The 25159-nt window shown below is 42.1% G+C and overlaps 1 protein-coding gene across 2 annotated transcripts in view; it reads left to right on the forward strand.

Annotated features, from left to right (window-relative positions):
* The window catches only part of TET3 (tet methylcytosine dioxygenase 3), a 90980-nt gene that overhangs the window by 41615 nt on the left and 24206 nt on the right, over positions 1 to 25159 (forward strand). For both annotated transcript variants that reach the window (XM_063078370.1, XM_063078371.1), the window contains exons 3-4: positions 4543 to 6685; positions 24746 to 24836. In XM_063078370.1, the coding sequence (XP_062934440.1) occupies positions 4543 to 6685; positions 24746 to 24836 (2234 nt within the window). The remainder of the gene's footprint in view (positions 1 to 4542; positions 6686 to 24745; positions 24837 to 25159) is intronic.

A 25159-nucleotide genomic window follows, 5' to 3' on the forward strand; every position in this document is an offset into this window, starting at 1 on the left:
TGCTTGGTTCCTTTTCAACGTCTCTATTGATAAGAATGTATTACGCCCTCGTTGTTAAGGGGACCTGGTTTAGTGCATTTCTGAGTATTCCTAATAAGAAAATTCTTCCCTAAACGGAGCCCAAGTTCTCTTGACGGCTTCACCTGTTTTCTAATTTCACCCCTCAGGGCCACTCAAAACAAGTCTAATTCTTTTCCCAATTGACAGGCCTTCAGAACCGAAAGGGACCTGTTCTTCTTATGAACTGTCCTGCCCACTCTCTTCTGTACCCCCAGAGGGTGTGGCCCCTGTGTTCAGGTGGGGACTGCCTGGGGCAGAGCAGGGCTATTGCTGTCTGGGCTGCAGGTCCTGTTTAGGTCATAGTATAGCTTGTGTGTCAAACTGTGGGTTGGGACCCATTAGTGGACTGTGAAATCAATTTAAAAGGTTGCAACCTCCATTTAAAAATGAAGGAAAGAAGAAAGATATATTAGTGCATCTAGTAAGAGGAAATGCTGTTTTGCAAAACTTGTCATGTATAAGTGCATGGTGGGTCACAGTGTAAAATATATTTCTTACTGTGGATGGTAGTCAAAAGTTTGAAAAAACCATGGGTTATAAGATCCTTTGCAGCTGCCACATCACCTCGTATGGAGTGTGCCATCAGTTAGCTCTCAGTTTTTTACCCCTCCTGATTCCTAAGACATTTTTATGTGCACTGCTGCCATTGTTATGTGTTTCTCCCGTCTTTATTTTGTGCAGACATGGTTTAGGGCCTACGTACAGGACCCTATTTACTCTGTTAGATTTTTTTCTCTCAAGCCTGTTGACTTTTTGGCACCTGTTCCTGTCACTCAACATAGCTTTATTCCTTCAATTTTCAACATCTGCCTATTTAATAAGTGTGCAGGTTGGACAGAACAGTTCCAAGAACAGAGCCCTGTGGCAGGCCACTAAAGACACCCCCCCCCCCCGAGTTGATACATCACATGTACCCTTTAGCATGGTCATTCAGCCCGTGGTGAGCTAGCCCTCCCAGCCTGTAATTCTTTGTAGCTGGCTTGGTTGTGGTAGACCTGATGAAACTTGAGCATCTACAGCCCACGTTGCAAGCCCTACAGGGGCTTGGCAGGTAACACAAGTGAATGAAATGATAATTAATTCAGGCAATTAATAAGTAATCCCTGACCCCTGGCCTTGGTTTCAAGAACCAAGTGGTGGAGTGGTGAAGCTGGACATGAGCTGGAGCAGTTATATTCTTTGTAAGCTGTAGCCACTGCTGAGTTATACACAAATTTGCCAGGTAGAAGTATAGATCTTCAAGAAAATATGGGTTTCATGTAGAATTTGATTTTTGAATGTTGGCCAGACAAAAACATTATACTGAATACCATCTAAAACACTGTATAGACCATCTAAAACAGATCTGTGGTAAATTTGACCTGTAGCCCTTGGGTTTATGACCTGTTAGTCACTGTATTCCCCGTCTGGTCCAATGACCACATGACACAAAGTGGTAAAATTGGTTGGACATTGGCAGGTTGATGCCTTCCGTGGAACCTAACTCTTGGTGGTTCCTCTATTTACCCAGTCAGGAATCTTACCTGGGCCTGTTCTCAAACTCAGTGGACTGAATGTTGGGAGTGACATTTGCCCTTTTCTTTCCTGTGGGTACCTTCTCCGGTTGGCAAGTTTCCTCCAAGTGTTGAGAAATGTACCAATATGGGTACATGAGAAATGGGATCCCTTGACGGGGAAACTGGAATCCTTAAATCCTCCCCTCCCCCCCCCACCATGCTGACTTCGCTTCCTTCATACACCTGTCTACTTTTCCCTTTCCTCTCTTTTTGGTCCCAAAGCATTTTCCTCCCCAGAGTTCAGAGGCGCGAGAACTGGCCTAGCTCGTCCTTGTTCTTATTCACACACCAAAAATAACTTTTTAAATCCCTTTTAGTTGTCTTGACCATTTTGGGGAAGCCTCAGCTCATGCAGCATCAGTCTTCCTGACACTGTTTTTGTAAATCCACACTACTCGCTCATGTTTCTCGTTGGTTATACATGCTTCTTCTGTCTTTTATACATAAGCATTTAAAATTTGACTCCTTCAGATTTTGTAGCCTTTGTTAGTCATATTAGTTTAGGTTTCTAAGAAAGAAGGGAGGGAATGCTGGGTGTTCAGCCACATTCCTAGATGTCTGAAAGGTAGTCTTCTACCAAGGTCAAGGCTAGGCTGGCACATTCCATGGCCTGTGGGGAATGGGAGGCCTTTCATTCATGTGAGAGTGCATTACTACACCAGCTGTGGGCAGGAGGCACGGAGTCATTAAGATTTGGGACCATGCCTTGCGGGAACTACCATCTGGTGGGGAGGCAGCTGCCTGAACAAATAGTAGTGGCATGTGATGAACTCTAATAGAGGTGCCTTGGGAACCCAGGAGCAGGAGGCACAGATAATTCTGTCGACTATGTAGGGGAGGAGGTGACATCGAGCTGATGCTTAAAGGATACACCGGGGTGGCCCCTTGAAAAGGCTGGGAAGGGCATTCCAGGAAATGAGAACTGTGTATGCAAAGCTCAGTGACATCAGAGAACATGGCCTGTTAGAAAAGCACGAGGGTCGTTTGTGGCCAGAATGGGGGCAGTGACAAGAATGAGGCAGGACCTGCAAGCAGGGGCCTCTGTTCACCTCCCACAGGTGATCGCAATCCCAGTTCCCCACCACCATTTTGGAGCCCACGATGGCCATGTCTGACAGTCTTGGGACTAGCATCATTTTAGACATCTGTTTAAAACACTTTGAGTTCTCCCTGAGGGACCAATTTATTTTTTAGCTTTTTATTTTGATAGAATTTTAAAACTTATTGAAAAGTTGCAGGAATACTATCTGAGACTCCCACATACCCAAAATGTTTACATTTTGCCTCATTTGCTTTATCTTTTTCTCTATATGTGTATATTTTTGTACATGCATGTAATTTTTTCTGAACTATTTGAAGTTAAGTTGGAAATACTGTGTCTCTTTATCCCTAAACACTTCAGTGTGTGCGTCCTAAAAACAAGAATGTTCTTACATCACCATAGTCTAATGATCCAAGTCAAGAAAATTAAGATTGAATACACAATATTATCTTACCCATGCACATTCAAATTTCATTCATTGTCCCAATAATATATTCTATTACTGTTTCCCCCCAGTCTAAAATCTAACCGATCTGTGTGCATTTAGCTGTTCTGTCTTTTCTGGTCTCATGTAAGCTAGAAAAGATTGTCTGTCTTTCTTCACTTAGAAATTTTTGAAGAGCACAATCCAGGCATTTTCTAGAATGCCCTTCAATTTGGGTTCTTCTGCCATTTCCTCATGTTTAGACTCAGGTTGTACATTTTTGGCAGGAGTTCTATGTGAGTGTTAAGTTTTCGGCATATCATAGCAAGAGGCATGTAATTTTTGTCTGTTCCGATATTGGTGATGACAACCTTGGTCATTTGGTTAAGGTGGTATCCACCAGTTTGTTCACTATAAAGTTACTACTGTAATTAAATAATCTTCAAGGAGATGCTTTGGGACCATTTGTATATCCTGTACCTCATCAAGCTTTTACCTGCTACTTGTAGCATCCGCTGATGACTTTCTCAATCTGTCATGCCTTCTATACCTTTTTTTGGCATTCTGCAGCAAGGAAGAGCTTTCCTTTCCTGAGGGATGATTCTTGCAAACTCAGTTTTGCATCTTTGTATTATCTTGCTGGGCTGGGCCCTTCTGTCCCCCTTCCTCTCATGCCTTCCTCTGTTGTGTGCTTTTGTGGACATCGGTGTACAGTGGTGTCTCCTGGGCTTGTGGAGAGGCCTGACTCTTTCTCCCAACTAGCTTGTCATTGGCATGACTGGCACAGGGCTAAATGCACACTATGTGGGATCATCAGTGTTTCCCTCAGGCCCGGGGCACTGTGCAGAAATGTGATCTATCGCAAGCTCTCTGAGCTCATCCTGCGTTTAAGTGAGGACAGTAATGGGGAGAGAAAAGAACTGTGGGTTCCTTCCCACTAGGAAGCTATGGCTAACCCCTAGTCCAGGCTGAATTTGTTCATAGAAGCTGCTCTTTCTCTTCCCCCTCCCCCCGAACGACACGCACGCACATACACACTTCACACTGATAGCAAGTGGTTACATGCTGGGCTTGGTTAGCTTTTTTCCCCTCTTGACAAAAACGAAATAAACATGGTCCCCGTGTGACTCTGGTCATTATGAGTTATGACCATTTTTTTGTAACCGTGGTTTTGGGGGCGTCTCATCGGTATGATCAATCTGAGGCTTTAAAGGGTCTGAGCAACACTGAGAACTCTACATTAGGATCTCTTAAAGATCGTCCCATTTCTGCTGGTGAAGCTTGCTAGGGAACGGAGACATGAGAAGATGAACTGAGGTCCAGGAAGTACCACAGAAAGAATTTGCAAGAAAAGCAGGGTTTTCATGTGCATCTAAGTGATGTGAAGCAGGGCAGTGCTTTTCAAATAGTGTGGTTCATCATTTTCCTTTTTTTTCCCTCTCCCTTCTCTCTCTCCCCAGACAGGCTCAGAGCTCAGCCCAGTTGATGGACCTGTTCCAGGTCAGATGGACTCAGGGCCAGTGTACCATGCGGACTCACGGCAGCTAAGCGCCTCAGGGGCGCCGGTCAATGGTGCTAGAGAGCCCGCTGGACCCAGCCTGCTCGGGGCTGGGGGTCCTTGGCGGGTAGACCAGAAGCCCGACTGGGACGCTGCCTCAGGTCCAGCTCACACTGCTCGCCTGGAAGATGCCCACGATCTGGTGGCCTTTTCGGCTGTGGCCGAAGCTGTGTCCTCTTATGGGGCCCTTAGCACCCGGCTCTATGAAACCTTCAACCGTGAGATGAGTCGCGAGGCTGGGAACAACAACAGCAGGGTACCCCAGCCAGGGCCTGAGGGCTGCTCTGTTGGCAGCGAAGACCTTGACACACTGCAGACAGCCCTGGCCCTTGCACGGCATGGCATGAAACCACCCAACTGCAATTGCGATGGCCCAGAATGCCCTGACTACCTCGAGTGGCTGGAGGGGAAGATCAAGTCTGTGGTCATGGAAGGAGGGGAGGAGCGGCCCAGACTCGCAGGGACTCTGCCTCCTGGTGAGGCTGGCCTCCCAGCACCAAGCACCAGGCCACTCCTCGGCTCTGAGGTCCCTCAGATACCTCCCCCAGAGGGCCTGCCCCTGTCCCAGAGTGCCCTGAGCATAGCCAAGGAAAAGAACATCAGCCTGCAGACCGCCATCGCCATCGAGGCCCTCACTCAGCTCTCCTCTGCCCTCCCTCAGCCTTCTCACTCCACCTCCCAGGCTTCTTGCCCCCTTCCTGAGGCCTTGTCCCCTCCTGCCCCTTTCAGATCTCCCCAGTCCTACCTCCGGGCCCCATCATGGTCTGTAGTCTCCCCGGAAGAACACTCATCTTTTGCTTCTGACAGTCCTGCCTTCCCTCCGGCAACTCCTAGAACTGAGTTTCCTGAAGCCTGGGGCACCGACACCCCACCAGCAACTCCCCGGAGCTCCTGGCCCATGCCCCGCCCAAGCCCTGACCCCATGGCTGAGCTGGAACAGTTATTGGGCAGCGCCAGTGATTACATCCAGTCAGTATTCAAGCGGCCTGAGGTCCTGCCCACCAAGCCCAAGGTCAAGGTGGAGGTACCATCTTCTTCCCCAGCCCCAGCCCCAGCCCCATCCCCCACTGTCCAGAGGGAGATTCCCACACCATCCTCGGAGCCCAGCACCCACCAGAAGGCCCAGACCGCCCTGCAGCATCACCTTCACCATAAGCGCAGTCTCTTCCTAGAACAGGCCCACGATGCCTCCTTCCCCCCTGCCTCAGAGCCACCTGCTCCCGGCTGGTGGGGCCCACCGAGCTCATCTGCCCCACGGCCACCAGACAGACCACCCAAGGAGAAGAAGAAGAAGCCCCTGACACCAGCTGGAGGCCCTGTGGGAGTGGAGAAAGCTGCCCCTGGGATCAAGCCTGGTGTCCGAAAGCCCATTCAAATCAAGAAGTCTAGGCCGCGGGAAACTCAGCCCCTCTTCCCGCCTCTTCGGCAGATTGTCCTGGAAGGGCTGAGGCCCCCAACCTCTGAGGAAGAGCAGGCAAATCCACCTGCCCCTCTCCCCACCTCACAGGGCTCTGCTGTCTCCCTGCCCCCAGAACCTTCTCTTGCGCTATTTGCACCTAGTCCCTCTGGGGACAGCCTGCTGCCCCCTACTCAGGAAATGAGGTCCCCCAGCCCCATGGCAACCCTGCAACCAGGCTCCACCAGCCTTCTTCCCCCTGCAGATGACAAGCTGGAAGAGCTCATCCGGCAGTTTGAGGCTGAATTTGGGGATAGCTTTGGGCTTCCTGGCCCCCCTTCTATACCCATTCAGGACACCGAGAACCAGCCAACATGCCTCCCAGCCCCTGAGAGCCCTTTTGCTACCCGCTCCCCTAAGCAAATCAAGATCGAGTCTTCGGGGGCTGTGACAGTGCTCTCAACCACCTGCTTCCATTCAGAGGAGGGAAGCCAGGAGGCCACACCCACCAAGGTCGAGAACCCACTCACACCCACCCTCAGTGGCTTCTTGGAGTCACCTCTCAAGTACTTGGACACACCCACCAAGAGCCTACTGGACACACCCGCCAAGAGAGCCCAGGCTGAGTTTCCCACCTGCGATTGCGTTGGTGAGTCTGCCTGGGTATTAAGGAAGGGCAAAGGGCCATGGCCTGGTGGGCTTGGAATTCTAGTCTCTGTCTTTCATGTGGCAAACATTTGCTGTGTGCTAACCACCTCACCAGGTCCTGAGAACAGAGATGAGTTCATCAGTTGGTGGAAAAGACACCGAAGGCAGCTGATAATGATACTGTGTGGTGTGTGCCATGGTGAAGGCACCACGTAGGCCTTCCCCCAGAAGGTGGTGCTTGTGCTGACCCCTGCAGGGCCATGAGGAAGAAAAGGAGACATTCTATGAAGAGAGTATCTCGGGCAACAGCTTAGTGGCTGTGGGAGGGTGGGACTTACTTGGACTCTTCTTGATCTGGCAAGAGCAGAAGGGGATGGGTAAGTGTGGAGATGAGCAAAAGGCGGCCTCAGGAGTAGGGAGGGTCCAGGTCGTGCAGGGCCCAGGGAGCCAAGGCCAGGAGTTTGACTTGATCCTGTAGGTAATAGTGAGCTCCTGAGTGTTTTTAAGCAGGCAGTGAGTGCCCTGTCACCTTGTGCTTTGAGGGACTGTTCTGGCTTGTGGTGAAGAGGAAAGACTGGTGGGGGAACTGTAAGAAAGCTGGTGTTAGAAGCCAGGGCGGAAATGACAAGGGCTTGGCCTGAAAGAGCAGGGAGTGGAGAGAGGCGGCAATGGGGACATCTCATTTCTCTGCATTGGTGGTGCACAAACTCGATGAGTTCCGTGTGGGCAAGCTGAGTATAAAGTGGCTGAGAGTCTGGAGATTGGGGTCTGAGTTTCGGGCTTGGATGGAGATAGCTTGCGGGTGGTAGCTGAAGCTGTGCCCTGGGTATGAGCGCTGAGGAGCTGAGTCAGTTTCTGGGTCTCTGGAGTAAAAGCAGGGCACACGACTGCTCCCACGTGCGTGTCTCTGGGAGGCCACAGATGCAGTGGTGAGTTCCAGTCCACGCTTGGCTCCAGTTCTCCGCTGTTTATGGAGCGTTTTGTAAAAGAGATCTGCGTTTCTGGTGTTGACAAAAACATATCGATGCTGGTGATGAGCATGTTGAATTCTTGTGATTTTATGATACACAAACAGATCCTAGGAAAAGGCTGACTTCTCTACTTGTTAAAATACGTAAATATCAAGTAAATGACATGATTTGTTGGGATGTTGTGTCCCAGTCAGTGAAGAAAAGCTGGGTTGTTCTGCCTACTCTGCCTCCCCAGACTCTCCTGGGGCACAGGCAGAGGGGTCTGTGACAAGGAGTTACTTGATGAACAAGGGAAAATTGGCCGTAGTGCTTCTGTCTGGGTGTGAACAGATGTGGAGGTCCTGCCTAATGTTCACAGACATGCTCCGAGGTTGTGGTTGCCCCAACCCTGTTCATTCTTGGATACGACTAGTGAGGATATGACTTTGAGGGCCCCCTTACTTCCCAGTATTTTGGGGGAAACTGGTTCTGATCATAGGAATTGCCCCTCCCCCACCTCCCTTCCCCTCTTAGCCCTGTTCTCTCTTGTGTTTGCACTTGTCTGTCTCATCTTCCTGCGTTTAGTGCCTCATTAGGTGTTTCTCCCCCTCCAAGGTAGGAGATATCCTCACCTAGTGTTTAAGACATCAGCTGATCCTTAATATTTTAATTGTTGTACTCAATTGTATGTATATTATGTTGGGTCAAACTCATTTTTATATTTGAATTCCAACTCCATCACTTACTAGATGGGAAAGCTTGGGTACTTTACCTGAGCTGTCGGTGACTCACTTGCTTCATGCATAAAATGAAAATCATCATAGTGCCTCACCAGGGCTGTTGTGAGGATTAAATTAGTTAATATGTGTAAAGCACTTAAGATTGTGTCTGGCACATAGTAAGGACTATGAGTGTGAACTGTTATCAAGCCTATCAAGTCCATAAGGCAAGGAAAAGAAATAAAAACATATATGTTGTAAAGGAAGAAAAGTGTTAGCTATTTCTTTATCAATCATTTGTTGATTACCTAGCCCTGTATTACTACCAATAAGGATAAAAAATTAAGAGAAATGGTTCATCACTGAAGGACTTAGTGATTTACTTGAGGAGGCAAAATAAACAGACAATACATATCCAGTTGCCCATTCAACAAGGGTCCTCTGGGTGCCTTCTGCCTTCGAGGCCTGTGCTGCACGTGGAAATGGCTGTTGTTAGAGAGCCCTGTAACAAACACCACGCTTGGTGCCCTGTAACACCAGGCTTGGTTGGCATCACGGAGGGTAATGCTTGGTTTAGGAAACCTGTTCAGAGCTGGATTTTGAAAAAATGTAGTGAAGACAGATGGGGAGAGGCAAGAAGGCAGCCACTCTAGACCAGGGACTGCATGAGCACAGTCTTGGGGCAGCAGGGAGCGAGCTTGCGGGGACGGTAGGCTCTAGTAGCAAGGGGGTAGACCTGAAACCTCAGTGGTCTCCTGCAGTCCTCGGGCCCGAGGATCCTCCACCAGAGAGGACGCATCTCAGCTTTGAGCCAGTGAGCAAACGTGCAGGCAGTGGGCTGTCAACATTGGGACAGCCCAGCCGTGGTGGCGTTGGCAGCCGTTGCCTTGTCTGTTTCCTGTAGTGTTTATGAGAACTTATTACTTGCCCCCTTGTATTCATTTTGAGGACTCCATATCTTTTAAATAGGAAGAGCAGGGTTACTGGGTGAGAGATAAGGGGAACAGAGATTCCTATCACCACCAATTATGTATTGTTCCAAATTGTATTTTATTTGTATTTAATATAAATAAAATATTTGTATCTAATTCTAAACAATTAGAACCTTGGTTGTTAAATGTTAAATTATAGGAAAATGCATAGGTGAAAATGGCAGAAACAAATAGTATATAAATGATCATCTCTCCCAGGTTTAAAAAAATTAGAAAAAAGATTAGAAGGAAATATATCAACAGTGCTTGTCTCTATGGTCAGATTGTGGGTGACTTTTCCCTCATGTTTTCTGACTTCTCTATAATGAAATATGTGTTTTATAATCAAGAAACATTTTTGAAAGTGCACCCTAGCAGTAACATGGAAGATGGATGGGTGGAGGACGATAACCTGTGGCAGGAGACCAGTTAGGAAGTTGTTGAGAACAATAACCATAGTATCTGTGGAACACTTGCTCTGTTCCAGGCACTGTGCCAAGTACTTTACATTCCCCACCTCATTTAATCCTCATAATGGCTATATGAGGCGAGTACTGTCAGTGATTCCATTTTAATGATGAGGAAACAGAAGTTAGATTAAGTAATTTACCAAGAACACAGAAATGGCAGAAGTGAGATTTGAACCTAGGCAGTTGGACTCTTAATCACCACGCCATTGTGATTGAAACTGGTCATCTGAGAAAGGAGTCCTAAGGAAAACAATGGTAGGTAGAATGAAGAGTGCCAAAGAAGAAGATATTTGCTCTGAAACAGCTTCTGGAGGGCTTGAGGTTCGTGTTAGGGAAAACCATTCTGTTTTCCTGAAGTGTGTGGAGCCCCCATGCCCAGACAGGTGGTTCATCAGCTGGTATGGCAGAATTTGTGAATTTGAGCTCAGGACAAGGTTTAGAAATAAAGGTGCTTGGGGAGGGAGAAGGGAGGGAGGTTTTGGTGATGGGGAGCATTAATCAGCTACAATGTATATCGACAAAATAAAATTTTAAAAAAAAAAAAAATGTATGACAGTATCACAAAGGATAGTAGGTGTGAAATAAAAGCATATTCTTATAAAAAAAAAAAAAAAAAAAAAAGAAGTAAAGGTGCTCACTCTGGGATTAATGTTAGATGGGGACCATTCCATGTTCCGGAAACTCATCACCTCACCAGTGGTAGGCAAAGAGGTGTGGATTGCAGATTAATATGAGAGAGTTGTGCGTAGCAGTGACAGTGAAATTTGGAGACTCCGTTAAGCACTCATAATACACAATTAATAATAAACTATGGGAACAACTTTATAAAAGCATCAAAAGTTCTTATAGCATAGGAAAAGAAACCTATTATTCAAGTTCTTTGGTAATTTTTCCCAAATAAGCAATTTTGGACAATATGGGCATCACCGGTGAACCAAAAACCTGAATAACAAGAGCATTGTTTTTACCCTTATATACAAATTATGGGTTTCTGAAGGTCTGGATGGGATTCATGTGGATTTCTTTCCTGAATCTTGAAATACTAGAATTAAGGGCACTACCTGAAGCTTCAAATAAGTTAATTTAGAAGATAGAAAAGGAAATGCCTTCCTCCAAAAGGTAGTATGATATGTGCCATTTTGAGAAAATTGAACACAGTTGAAGTTCTGAGAAAGTTGAGCACCAGTTGAAGTTCTATATTGAATTATTGCAGGGGATATGTGGGTGCGGATCCCCCTCACCATCCTGTAACACCGTAGTCAGAGACAGGACAGCGAGCTGTGGAGACTGTTGGCTAGGGCCTTTGTGTACGTTGTCTATTCACAGTAACGGTGAAATTCCCAAGAGGAGCAAAAAATGAGTCCAAAGGACTTTTTAGTGGGAAAGCATCCTTTGAGATCATCTAATCATCATTTTATGGATGAGGAAACAGTCTGTGTTAGCCTTTAAGTGTCATCCTAATGTCTCTGAAGAGCAGCCGACAGGAAGCTGAAGAGACAAAACCGCAGCAAAAGCAGAAGGTTAGGAGACATATTTTAGGAGGTACCTTCACAGAGATGCTGTATTTTTAACCAGTTGATTATCCTGCCCTAAAGAAGTGGCCACAAGAAGAACATCTTTGCCTGGAGCATGGTCAAGGTCTGGGGGAGGGAGTGGCATTGTCCAGCGAACGTGGCTGATAGCACTATCCACCAGGTAACTTCAGTAGAGACCACAGTCCTGACTGGGAGACACAAAGTTAGAGTTAACAATCGTGTGAAGTCTGTTTCCTATAGTTTTTATGAGAACTTATTACTTGCCCCCTTGTATTCATTTTGAGGACTCCATATCTTTTAAATATTTTTTGAAAAAGTAGAATATTTGGACACTGATATAAAAATGGGGAATCTGACCCTGATTAGGAGGGTATCAGAACTTCCTGGAGGAGGTGATGTCTGATTGAATTTTAATACATTAACAGAGAGAAAGTAGTGTGTGCTAGGCAAAGGGATATGAAGATTATGGAGATGAAAACCACATGGAGATGAGAGGACGTGGGGATATACAAGTAGTTCTGGTATGACTGGTGTGTTAGATGAGAGACTGGGAGTGGCTGGAGAGGAGAGTTTCAGGGGACAAGGGGATGATACCAAAGGCAGAGAAACTGGTTTGCAGGCTCAGGTGTAGTTTAGGTGATAAATAATGGGTGCCTGAGCTAAGAGAGTGATGGGGGCGGGAATAAGAGAAAGAAAAAGAACTGACTGTTTCAGTGACCAGTTGGATGTAGGAGTAAGAGAGAAGGAACAGTCACAGGTGACTCCTGAAGTTCCAGGTTGGGCGACTGGGTGGATGGTGTGCCATTCACTGAAATTAGAAATACTGGGCGGGAAGCACATTGGGACATCTAGCCTTTGAGACATCTGTGGGACCTGGCAGAGTCTGTCTAGTTGAATCTCTGAATTGGAGGTTCTTTGGCGAACTGATGGTAGTTGAAGTTTCAGTTGTGGTCATTTCACCAGGCTGAATATGTAGATGGAGAAGAATATCAAGAATGAAGGATACCAGCATCTAGGGGAGAGGAGCTCAAACAGGAGCTGTGAAGGAGGTGTGGGAAAAAATTGAGAAGAGGCATTCAAGAACCAACAGGTGGTGTAAAGGTAGGGAAGGCTAACAGCATCAGTGCTGAGGAAGGGTCAAGATTTAATGCTGGATTATTCTTTGTCTTACATTGTTCTATGTGCACTAGTCTTTGCAATTAAATCTCGGTTTCCTTAAGAGCAGGGACTGCATGCTGTGTTTCTAAAGCATCTAGACTAGTGTTGAGTGTATGGCAAGTACTCTACATGTTTTTTGGTCAACCTTATTCTACCTCCTTATTTAAGTTCTACAAAGGTGTCTGATCAGTGTAGGCATGATCTCCTTACCTTTAATTTTTGTCGTTAGTGAATGTACCCATTATAATAAAGGTATTTATATCTACTAACAGCAGGCCCAGCATCCTGCCTGTGGACTGTCAGGCAGCCAATCTGAGATTTTAGTGTTCAAAAAAAAAAAATCATCTAGCATACCCAATCCAGGGTAGGGCCCAATCGTCTCCCTGCCCACTGCTGTGGATTTGTGGCTATCAGGGGCATTTTGATAGCAGTCAATTACTAATTGTCATGGAGGTAGAATCTAATTAGCTGTATAATCTTAAGCCATTTAGCTTCAAGTCCACTAAAATCACATCAGGATACTGAAGCATTATATAGGATTGTTTGGAAACGTAGGATAGGTAAAAATAGAACCTTTATGTGATCTTAATATCTATGCATTAATTGTACACCAGTTATCAACCAGTTCTCTGTACCAAAGTCATAAAAAAAAAAAAAAAAAAAAAAAGAATGCTTTGGTTGAGCTCCCATTTGTATCCATGGCCATGAGTTTCCCCATTGGGAAAGTGTGGCTGCCCTAGTCTATGTAAAGGGAGAGGGAAAGGTGGAAGTTTCATTTAAAATTAAGGATCTTTCTTTCAGTTTAGGTAGTAATGAGTAGTTTCCTGTGTTTAGTATCTCTTACTGGGGAGAGAATGAAATGTATCCTTTCTGCTATCAGCAAGTGGAACATAGCATATTTTTCTGTTTTAATGAGTATACAAATTAAGTGCACAGGTTTAAGAAAAACACCTAGAGCCATATAACCAGAATTTTCTCAAAAATTGGATCTTGCTCTCCTGAGCTCTCCCTATGTATTTTAGGAAAAACTTCACTTCTCTCACTTCAAAACGAGACATAAAACAGATTATCCCTTAAGAAAAATTAAATTCTTTAAGAAGAATTGAGCCATTTTCGTGCTATGTCAATTTACCTGTATGGAGAAGGAAGAAATATTACACTGGGAATCCAAAGGAAAAACATTGACTTAGCCTGAAACCTGGTGAAAGGAACCCAAAGAAACAAAAATAGCAGGAAAACTTTTATCAACTGAAATTAGGGAATAACCCCAATCTTAAACCATGAATTCCAAAGGCTGCCTGCCAGTTTAAGGTCAAATTGAATTAAAATAAAAGATGACACGAGAGGAATAAATAACTCCCAGTTTTGGGAAAACAATAGTGGAGGCCTAGGGAGACCCCGAAACTTGGAGAAATGGGCTGCAGACCACCCGTCTAGAAGGCATGCTCTCTAGAAAGTAAGGAATGCAAGCGGGTCACTTTCCCCTTTGCTGCAACTTCTAATGGGGATAAGGTCTGTGCTGAGGACTGTTGGATAGAGAGATGGGAAGCCATATCCTAGGAGCCAGCCTTGTATCTGGGCACAAAACAAAGGCCATTGTGCAGAGAAAAAATATTTGCTGAACCACCAAACAAAAATCCTGCCAAATGTAGGGCTTTATTTTAACTTGATGTCTTATCAGAGTAACCAGCTCACTCCCTTTTGAGGGAATAAACCAAAATCCTAGCGCGTCTGTCGTCAGTCCTCAACACACGAAACACAAATTTAGAGGCATTGGCTCCAACGGAGTGCTTGCAGATGAAATTTCGAGTTGCACCTGTCCACAGCTCCAATTCCTCCTGATCCCTTTCAGACTGCAGGACCTTTGAACTGATCATTGAAACCTCTACTACACCAAATTTTCTAGCTTAAATTCTAAGGGAAGGATTTAAGCAAGGTCCAGGTAAATAGTAGTATGGAGATTCTACCTACTTTATATTTGGACAGATGAGTATAGACCAGTGGCTTTCAGCTCAGGGTTAATTTGTCCCTGTCCTTGGAATGGGCATTGGCAATGTCTGGAGGACATTTTTGGTTGTCAAAACTAGTATAGTACTACTGGCATCTAGAGTCCAGGTATGCTGCTGAGCCTCCCACAACACACAGGACAGACCCCACAACAAATAATTGTCTGGTGCAAAATGTCAATCATGATGAAAGGGAGAAACCCTAGAGATAGACTCCCCCATCAAAAGATTAATTAACAAACAAACAAACCAAAACATCCACCATGATACCCATTCAGATTCAGTGGGTTAAGGGGAGGGATTAATATAATCTCATATAATTTAATATGGAAATTTACATTAGAAAATATAAGAATTATTTATATAACTGATTTACGTCTCCAGGGGAGTTGAAGAAAATGTTTACTGTGAAATCAGAAGTGAAAGATGAGGTGCTAAAGTTACAAAGAAATCACAAGTTATGGGTTATGTTGCAGAACATCATGCTATTTACAAAGCACTTAAAACTGCCTTAGGGCTGGCAGGTTAGCTCAGTTGGTTAGAGCATGGTGTAATAATATGAAGGTCAAGGGTGCAGATCCCTGCACTGGCCAGCTGCAAAAACAACCTGCATTAGAAGCTGCAAAAAGCAGAATCAGAGTCACAAAAAAAAAAAAAAAAAAAAAATCAGTGAGGAAAAGGGAAAAGCTTGAATTATCACTCAAAAACAGGAGAAAACAGAGACGAGCATAGTCAGAGTGGAAATAAGGGATACAGAGGAGAGACAGTAAGAATTCTATACACAGATTCGTTCTGTTGGACACGTTGGGAACATTCGTTGGTGTTCCCAGCAGAGTGTGTGGAACAAACTGAACAAAGGTAAGAGTCAAAGACAGAATAGAAAACTTTTCTGACATGAAAATTTTTTGGTAAGGATTTGTCACATCCCAGGGAAAATGAGTAAAAATTGACAAATGATGATCCTGGTGAAGTTACTGAATTTCAAGGATGAAGAATCACCTACTAATTAGCCAGAAAAAAATCACGTTGGTCACATATACTTTTTTTTAACAAGCTTTTTTTTTTTTTACTTTTTTAAAGCACTTTTTAAAAACATTCTTCTTATCGAAATACACATATATGAAGGTACGTACAGCATTCCCCCTTATCCATGGGGGATACATTGCAAGACTCCCAGTGGATTCTTGAAGCCATGGATAGTACTGAACCCTGTATATACTCATGCTATGTTTTTTCAGTCTGATAACCAAGATGTCTGGTAAGTGACTAACAGGCATCTATAGTGTGGATATGCTGGACAAAGGGATGATTCATGTCTAAGGCTGGACAGAGCGGGGCGGCATGAGATTTCATCATGCTACTGAGAACAGTGTGCAATTTAAAACTTGTGAATTGTTTATTACCATTTAACATTTTTGGACTGTGGTTGACTGTGGGTGACTGAAATTGCAGAAAACAAAACCATGGATAGGAGGAGGCTACTGTAAATCTTAAGCGTATAGATCAATACAGTTTTATAAAAGGCACACACTTGTGTAACTGGCAGAACACACCTTTAACCAGCACCTCAGAAGCCCTCTCATCCCCCACCAGGTTACTTACTACTTGGTCCCCTAAAGCATGGGTTGGCAATCTACGGCCTGCGGATTGAATCTGGTCCACATAAGTGAGTAAAAATGGTTTTTATATTTTTAAATGGTTGAAAAAAAATCGAAAGAATAATGTTTCAGACACATGAAGATTTATATGAAACCCAAATTTCAGGGTCTGTAAATAAAATTTTATTGAAGTATAGCCATGTTCACTTGTAGTGTCTATAGCTACTTTTGCTCTACGAAAGCAAAATTGAGTAATTGCCACCGAGACTATTTGCGCTGCAAAGTCTAACATGTTTACTCTCTGGCCCTTAACAGAAAATGTTTGCCAACTCCTGTCCTAAAGTCACTATTCTCTTCTAACTTGTAACCACACTGATCAGTTTTACCTCTTCTTAAACTTCATATTTATAGAATCATGCATACATGTGTAGGTGTTCTTTTATATTCTGGCTTTCACTTAGGGATGTGCTTGTGAGAGTCATCTGTGTTGTATGTAGCAGTACCTATCGTTCATTCTCATTGCTGTACAGTATTCCATTTTATGAATATACAACAATTCACTAGATTGCTGATGGTCTTTTGGATTGTTTCCAATTTGAGGTTATTATGAATCAAGCCAGTATAAGACATTCTTATACATGTCTCTTGGTGCATTTATGTGTACATTTATATACTTCTGTTAAGTATATACCTAGGACTGAAATTGTGTGTGTTCAGCTTTAGTAGGTACCATTAGTTTTCCAAAATGGTTACAATTTAAAGTCCCATCAGCATTGCTCCACATCCTCACCAGTGAATGGTAACAGTCTTTTTACCTTTGGGTAGGTGTATAATAGTATCTCATTGTGGCTTTAATTTGCATTTCTTTGATGGCTAATGAAGTTGAGCACTTTTTCATATGCTCTCTTTTGTAGAGTGCCTTTTCAGGTAATTTGCCTATTTCTCTACTATGTTTTCTTTTTCTTATTGATTGGTAAGGGCTTTTTATTCTGGATATGGGTCCTTGGTTGTATGTATGTATTGCAGTCCTCAGAGTAGATATTGAGATAAAAATTTCGACCCAAGAATTCTATGCCCAAATGAGTCACTATTCATATAAAAAGACTTCATAAAAACATTTCCACATATACAAGAACTCAAATTTTCTGTAGATGAATCAAAATAAGTAATAGATGAGGAAGTTGTGGTATGAAGGGGCTGATAGTGAACGCTGATTCTGTTCAAATGTAAATTCTAAATTTAAATAACTGATAATTATTTTTCTAAAACAAAAGGTAATTTACTTTCACTCTACTTAAAATAAGTGTATTTTTATGTTAAACATCTTAACTTATAATAGAGGAGGGATATGTTCACAAGGGGTACCAGCAAAAAGCAGGAGGTAAAGTAAAGGAAGGAGTGGGAGAAATTATAGAGGTTCTAACTTCTTTGTAAAAATACCATTAGCATTACCAAAACATACTATATATTTTCTAAATTACCAAGGGAAAATAAAATAAAATATAAAGTCTATAGCAAAAGGTGGGAAAGCAAGCAAGCAAGGAAGCATATAAACATGGAAAACATAAAATGGGAGATCAAATATATGTTATAACAATAAATGTAAACAGGGTAAACTCATCTGTTGAATTTAAGATTAATAGCATTAAATAACACCAACATGGTTAATAAACCTTATTTTGCTGTGCCAAGAACAAAACCATATATTGGTCACTGATGCAGATATTGCATTTTTATAGAACATTACCTGAATCTTGCAATGTATCGTCACCTTTCTGACATCATAACAGTACAAGCCCATTGCCACATTTCAGTAGCTGCAAAATGAATTTTAATTGTAATGCTACGCATGGTACAGCATTGCCTAAGTCCACAGATGTTGGTTTTGGCAGAAGCACTGCAGGAAAGGAAGGCAAATCCATGCCCACAGTTGTTGAAGAGAACAGGGATGGTTGTCTTACATGATGTCCCATCACTTTTCTAGATTTGTGATGTTGCTTAACTTATTCCTGTGTCCTTGTATTTTCCTGTGGACTGAAAGTTAGATCCAAATACTTGATTAGGTTTAGGCAAAACATTTTATATACATAAATGGATGATGCCATGTTCCTTGTGTTACATCACATCCAGTGCTCTGATCATCCCACTGTTAATGATGACAAGTTGATCACTAGGTTATGGTGGTGAGAACCACGTCTTACCATTGTAAGTTTACTTTCTTCCCTTTGTGTCTAGCAAGTAATCTGTGGAGCAATAGTTTGTCACTATGTGGTTATCCAGTTTTCCATCAATCTTTGATCTAATGGTTTCTTATCTATTGATGATCCTTAAATAAGTGTATTTTTCATTAGGGGTTGCAAAGTGTTGATTTTCTAATTCTGCCATTCTCTTTTACATTTAATACCTGGGATTTTTCTAAATATCAACAGACCTAGAAGATATGCTAAGAGAAATAAGTCAGTCACAGAAGGACAAACTGTGTGATTTCGCTTATATGAGGTATCTGAAATAGCCAAACTTATAGAAGTAGAAAATAGAATGGTGACTGCCAGGGGGGTGAGATAAGGGAGAAATGGGGAGTTGTTCAATGTGTATAAAGTTACATTTATACAAAATGAATAAGTTCTAGAGATCTGCTGTGCAGCATAGTGCCCATAGTTAACAATACCATATTGTGCACTCAAAAACTTGTCAAGAGGGTAGATCTTATGTTAAGTGTTTTAGCCAAAAAAAAAAAAGTGCTTTTCTTTTTTATCATTTGGTTACTTCTGTCACAAAGCCAAGATAATGCATGATTTTCCCTTTAATTATCAATAACAGAATGCAGTATAAGAGTTGGCTTAATGTCACATTTCATCAATTGGAAGACCTGTGAGTATGTGTATATTTTTTAAAAACATCTTTAACATCTCTGAGGTTAGGATATGGCTTGTAATCAATGATGTCTTACACTAGTTGCTGACCAGGCAGCCGTTATGACACCTGACCACATATGAATTCGGTCATAACTTTTCATATTGTCATTTCTTTAATTGAGTTATTGTTAGTATTACATGTGTTAGGTTTAAGTGCTATTTAAAATGTCTTCAAAAAGAGTACAGTATAATTCAGCATTGGAACAAAAAGTTACCGTGTGTGCAAAATAACATGGAAACTAAGCTTCAGGGCATAAATTTGAAGCAAAAGTTTGTGGTGGGTCAGGTGACCACATTCCAAATATTGTTGTAAAGCAGCAACCCATTAATTTAGCTTATATTTTTCTTTTTATGTATATAGAGTGATATGTAAGATCTGTCTAAACAAGTATGAAAGCTTTTTCAATAAGTATAAGGTGAAAATTTTAAGTGATATGTAAAGCATTGTCATGATGGTTTAAATGGCAGAGTTTTATCTTTTAAGGGTACCTAATAAAATCGTGCATACTATAGCAAATAAAATGAACAGTCACCTTCAATGGTGGCAAATAAGGTTTGGGTTTGTCTTTTTTTCCCCTTCCTTTTTTTTTTTTAAGCATCATTATGGGCTCATAGATATTTATATATTTAATGTGTTTTAGTCATTCTTTTTGCTAAGATTGTCCCAAATTTGTCCAATGGGAAGCCCCTTCAGGCCTGCTCCCCACCCCCAGTCACTCTTTGCTTTTCCATAACAAGATGTCCAGAGCACACAGTACTTTTCCTGCCTTAGATCTTGAATTAATCATTCCTCCAAGGATACATGGTACTTTTTGATAGATAATGGTATTTCAAAATCAGTGAGCTAGGGGTGTTCGTATCTACTAGAGTGTCATTGCCTTTGTGCTCTTTTAGTGAACAAAACTCAAGTTCATAATGATATTTATAATTTAAGTTAACAATACAGGATTTTTACTGAACTTCTTTCACTTTTGTACTTGTACCTCTTTTCTCTTATACTTACTATCTTAGTTCCTAACTCAGGAAACTTTAAGTACCATGTATAACATTGAATATATAAAGCAAAAACTAATGAAAATGATACATTTACATGATAAGAAATTGATAGTGTATATATCTATATATATACACACAGAGAGGAATATATCCTCATATATAAACATATATATGGATAATTAAATTTGTACATGATAGTAGTTTTACAGGTTGAGTATCTCTTATCCAAAATGCTTGGGACCAGAAGTGTTTCAGATTTTGGATTTTTTTGGATTTTTGAGTACTTGCAGATACGTAACCGGCTGAGCATCCCTGATCCAAAAATCTGAAACCTAAATGCTCCAGTGAGCATATCCTTTGGGTGTCAGCACTCAAAGAGTTTTGGATTTTGGAGTGTATCAGATTTTGGATTTTTGGATTAGGGATGCTCAACTTGTGTAACTAAGCGTACTTTATTGTAAGTCAAATTTCTTCCCATAGGATATCTTCTCCCCTATGCAGACATGTATGCAGAGAGAGGGTTATAATTAAGAGAAACTATGCTTTTAAGAGACTTCTTGGGCTGCCTTGTAAACTGCTAAATGTAGCTTTGGTTTTGTTTGGTGCTTAGAGCTGTGTCTGTTCTTTGTGTTTTAGTGGCCTTCCCAGAGAAAGCCAACCAGCCAGTTTCCAGGTTGGCGTGGTTTTAGATCTTCATATGTTCTTTCCCAGCTGCTGGGCTGGAGTTGCCAAGATTTAGTTTGCATTTTCTCCTTGAAAATCTCCCATTCTCTGCCCCTAACCATGTGAGTTTTGAGTTCTTCTGATTTGGGACAGAAGGTAGTCACCAAAAGCTGCGTTATGTTCCAGTGTAAGACCCACAGTCAATCCATTACTTTGAGTTTTCTCCAGGCAATAGAAACTGGAACAGAGCCCAGAAGTTCTGGCATATTCTCCTGTTCTATTTTCTGTATACCATGCGTTCTCCTAACACCTATAAAGAGCTTTCAGACCACTGCCTCCAACACCCATTTTGATGTTTTCTTTCCCTCCTTTCCCCACTCTCCCCTGCTCCCCCTTGGCCTCCTCCCCTCCCCCCTTTTCACATGCATACTTCTGTAATCCTCTCTATTTTATGGTTTAAAATAGTACATATTGGGAGCAAGTAGTTTTTAACTCTTTAATTGAAAATATTCATTCATAAAACTGTTAAGCACTGGTGCCTTACATCTCATGTAATCCTCAACAATTTTATAATGTATAAAACATTATTTTAAACTACTTTAAGTCTCATAAATTTTGTGTAATTTGCCCACAATCATGCAATTTGTTTGGCAGAGCCTGAGCAATAGCTACCTATTGAATTCATGTTATGCGCCAGATACTACCCTAAGCCATTTATGTATTTTACACATGAGGGCATGAGGATTAGAGAGTTGGGAAGGTAACTTGTCGAAGTTTCCCAGCTCTGTCTGCAAGCTTCATGATTGTTTTTCTGTGCCACATTAACAGTTATATAATGTATCATGGTAACATGCCTTGATATTGCTGTTGTGTACAAGGGGCTGTGGGAATCCAGTGGGAAACGAGCCTAAACAAGTCCAGTAAGTCTTTGCAGAAAAGATGACATTTAAGTTAGGCCTGCAGAAGTGAGTTTTTCCAGAGGGAGAAATAAAGGAAGGCACTGTTGTCAATGAGAAAACATGTTTAAAGACACGGGGATCCTGAGCAGTTGTGTGGCAGGAGCCCATGGTGGCTGGGGTAGGATGCAAGGCTGGGGGTGTGCGCAATTAAAAAACAAGTGGCAGGACCTTGTGGACTGTGCGCTGGCTTTGGATTCTGTCTTCTGTCTAGTATGGAGTCATCAATGGGAAGTGTTGTGACAGATTTCTGTTTGGGCAGTATAACTGGTGGTATTGGGTAGGATGACTTAGCATGGTTGACACCAGCTGTTAGGAGACCATGACAATAATTCAGGCATGAGCCTGACCCAGGACAGTGAGGAGGGATAAAGAGCCTTCATGAGCAGAAGCTGTAAGTGGTGGGCAGCTTTGATCAGTTCATCTGCTGCATACACCATTGCTGAACAATTTTTTTTTTTAAACTAGAACACAACTGAAAGTTTAAACTTGCTCTTACTCTGCTATTCATAGTGTCAGTAATGATATGTACACCTTTATGTTGTGTGTATGTGTACATATCAATGTATGTGTGATTGTGTGTGTACATTAACTGCAGCATATTAAACATGCTGTACTAAAATTTGGATCCTTCCACACTCTTAAAATATCTTGGAGGTCATTTTATATCAGTAAATATAGAGCAACCTGATTGTTGCCTTGGAAAAATGTATGATCTAGTTGGGTAGACAAGACCCACACATAAGAAGACACTTAATGGCATTTCACACCAATGGGGAAAGATCAAATTTTCAATGCATGGTGTTCTGTCAGCTGGGAAAAAAGGTTAGTTCATACTTAATACCCTTCCCCAAAATACATTCTAAATGGTTGAAAGATTTAAATACATCCCCCATAAAGCTGAGCATAATGTTCTGCATAAAATAGGTACAAAATTAATTTTTTTTACATTTAAAAAATTGTGAATTCTATACGTAGGAGAGTACACAAAACATTTGTGTATAGTTTATGAAAATTTATAAAATGAACACCTGTGTAACCACCACCTAGATCAAGAAATAGGCCATTTCCAGCCCCCAGGAGTCCCCTGTGCACTCTTCCTAATCCCATTTCTCTCCTCTCCTCCAGAGGTAACCGCTCTCTTGACTTTTAATGATTTCCTTGCTTTTCTTTATATTAAGGTCAAACCATATGTAATTGCCATTTTTTGTAGGTCAAAAGTTGAATATCTGCAATTTCATATTTCAGCCTAGTAATTTTGCCACTGATTTATGGATCTCTAAACAGCATAGTTTAGTTGTGCCTGTTTTGAATATTATTTAAATGGAATCTGACTGTATTCTGTGTTGTGCTGCTTTTACTCACTGTGATGTTGTAGTGGTCAACCGTGTTGTTGCAGGTTGTTGATTCTCATTGCTGGATATATTCCATTATATGGCTACTTTTTCTATTCCACTGTTGCTGGATTATGGGTTGTGTCTTAGTTTGGGCTGCTATAAGAAAAATACCATAGACTGGATGGCTCAAACAATGAACATTTATTTCTAACAGTTCTGGAGGCTGGGAATTCTAAGATCAAGGCACCAGCAGAACGGTGTCTGGTGAGGGCTTGCTTCCTGGCTTGTAGACAGCCACCTCCTCACCGTGTTCTCAAATGGCCAAGACAGGTAGAAAGAGAAAGCTCTCTGGTGTCCCTTCTTATAAGGGTGCTGATCCTGTACAGGAGAGCTCCACCCTCGTGACCTAATTATCTTCAAAAAGCCCCCTGTCCAAATGTCATCACATTGGGAATTAGGCTTCCATATGTTAATTTTGGGGCGGGCGGGGGGGGTCACGATCATTCAGTCCATAGCAGGTTGTTTTCAGTTTTGACTATTGCAAATGATATGGCTATGAAAATCCTTTCCTGAGTATGAAACCACCGTTTCTGTCAAGTTCCAAAACATTGTCATCACTCCAGATGTACATCCTTGTACTCGTTAGAAAGTTGTTCCCCATTCCTCCCTCCCTCCAACCCCCCAGCCTCTGGAAACCACCAATCTGCTTTCTGTTTCTATAGACTTATCTATTCCGGATATTTCACATGAATGGAATCATACAATATGTGATCTTTTTATATCTGGCTTCTTTCACTTAATATAATGTTTTCAAGGTCTGTCCACATTGTGGCATGTGTCAGCATTTCATTTCCTTTTTCTTAATTGTGGTAAAATACATATAACTGAATTTTCCATTTTAATCATGTTTAAGTGTGTAGTTTAGTGTCATTAATTACATTTACAGTACTGTCCAACTGTCAACACTGTATATACTTCTAAAACTTTTTCATCACCCTAGAGAGAAGCTTTGTATCGATTAAAACAGTAACTCACCATTCCCCATTCCTCCCAGCCCCTGATAACCTCTAATCTACTTTCTGTCTCTATGAATTTGCCTCTCCTAGATATTTCCTATCAGTGGAATCACACAGTATTTGTCCTTTTGTGTCTGGCTTGTTTCACTTAGCATAATGTTTTCAAAGTTCATCCATGCTATTATAGCATGTCTCAGAACTTCATTCCATTGTATGACTGAACAATATTCCATTGTATGAATATACTACATTTTATTTATCCATTGTCTGTTGATGGACACTGGCGTTGTTTTCACCTTTTGGTTGTTGTGAATTAATGCTGCTATGAACACTGGCATACAAATATCTGCCGGAGTCCCCATTTTTAGTTTGTTTTGGTGTTTACCTAGGAGTAGAGTAGCTTGCTGACCCCTGGTCTGGAGAGTGTATCTAGAAATGGAGTTGCTGGGTCATACATTGTGCAACTCTTTAGCTTTACTGGATAATAGTAAGCTGAATTCCAAAGTGGTTAGACCACAGTCTTGACAACACTTGGTTTAATCAGATTTTTAAATATTTGCCAATTTGGTCAGTGTGTAATGGTGTTTCATTGTGATTTTAATTTGTATTTTCTGATTTCTAATGAGGTTGAACACATTTCTGTATGTTTATGAACTATTTGGATTCCCTGTTTTGTAATGTGCTTATTAATTTTCCTATGGGTGGTATGCCTTTCTGAATTAATGTTGACTAATTGATATCTCCAAATAATGTTGTGTTATGTTTCTGCAGAACAAATAGTGGAGAAAGATGAAGGTCCATATTATACTCACCTGGGATCTGGCCCCACGGTAGCCTCTATCCGGGAACTCATGGAGGAGCGGTGAGTGATGCACAGATGTCCAAGGAGAAATGCATGTTTTGTTAACCGAGTGTGGATTTTAAGCACCTCTCATTTGCCTTGTACTAGACAACATGTACAAAAAGGAAGTCCTGGTATCCATATTGTGGGAGGTCAACTATGGGATTCTCACTTCCAGTGCTTCTGGGTTTCTTTGAATCTGTAGGTCCACTTTCCACATGCCCCTCCTCCCTTTTCACTTTCTCGAAATGTTTTTATTGAAGAAATGTCGTTATATGGTTATATGTCCTATAGAGTTAGATTCCCACAGTCTGAATTTTGCTGATAGCTTTCCCATGGTATTA

Source organism: Cynocephalus volans, chromosome 14, assembly GCF_027409185.1.
Source record: "Cynocephalus volans isolate mCynVol1 chromosome 14, mCynVol1.pri, whole genome shotgun sequence".
NCBI classification, from domain to species: Eukaryota; Metazoa; Chordata; class Mammalia; order Dermoptera; family Cynocephalidae; genus Cynocephalus; species Cynocephalus volans.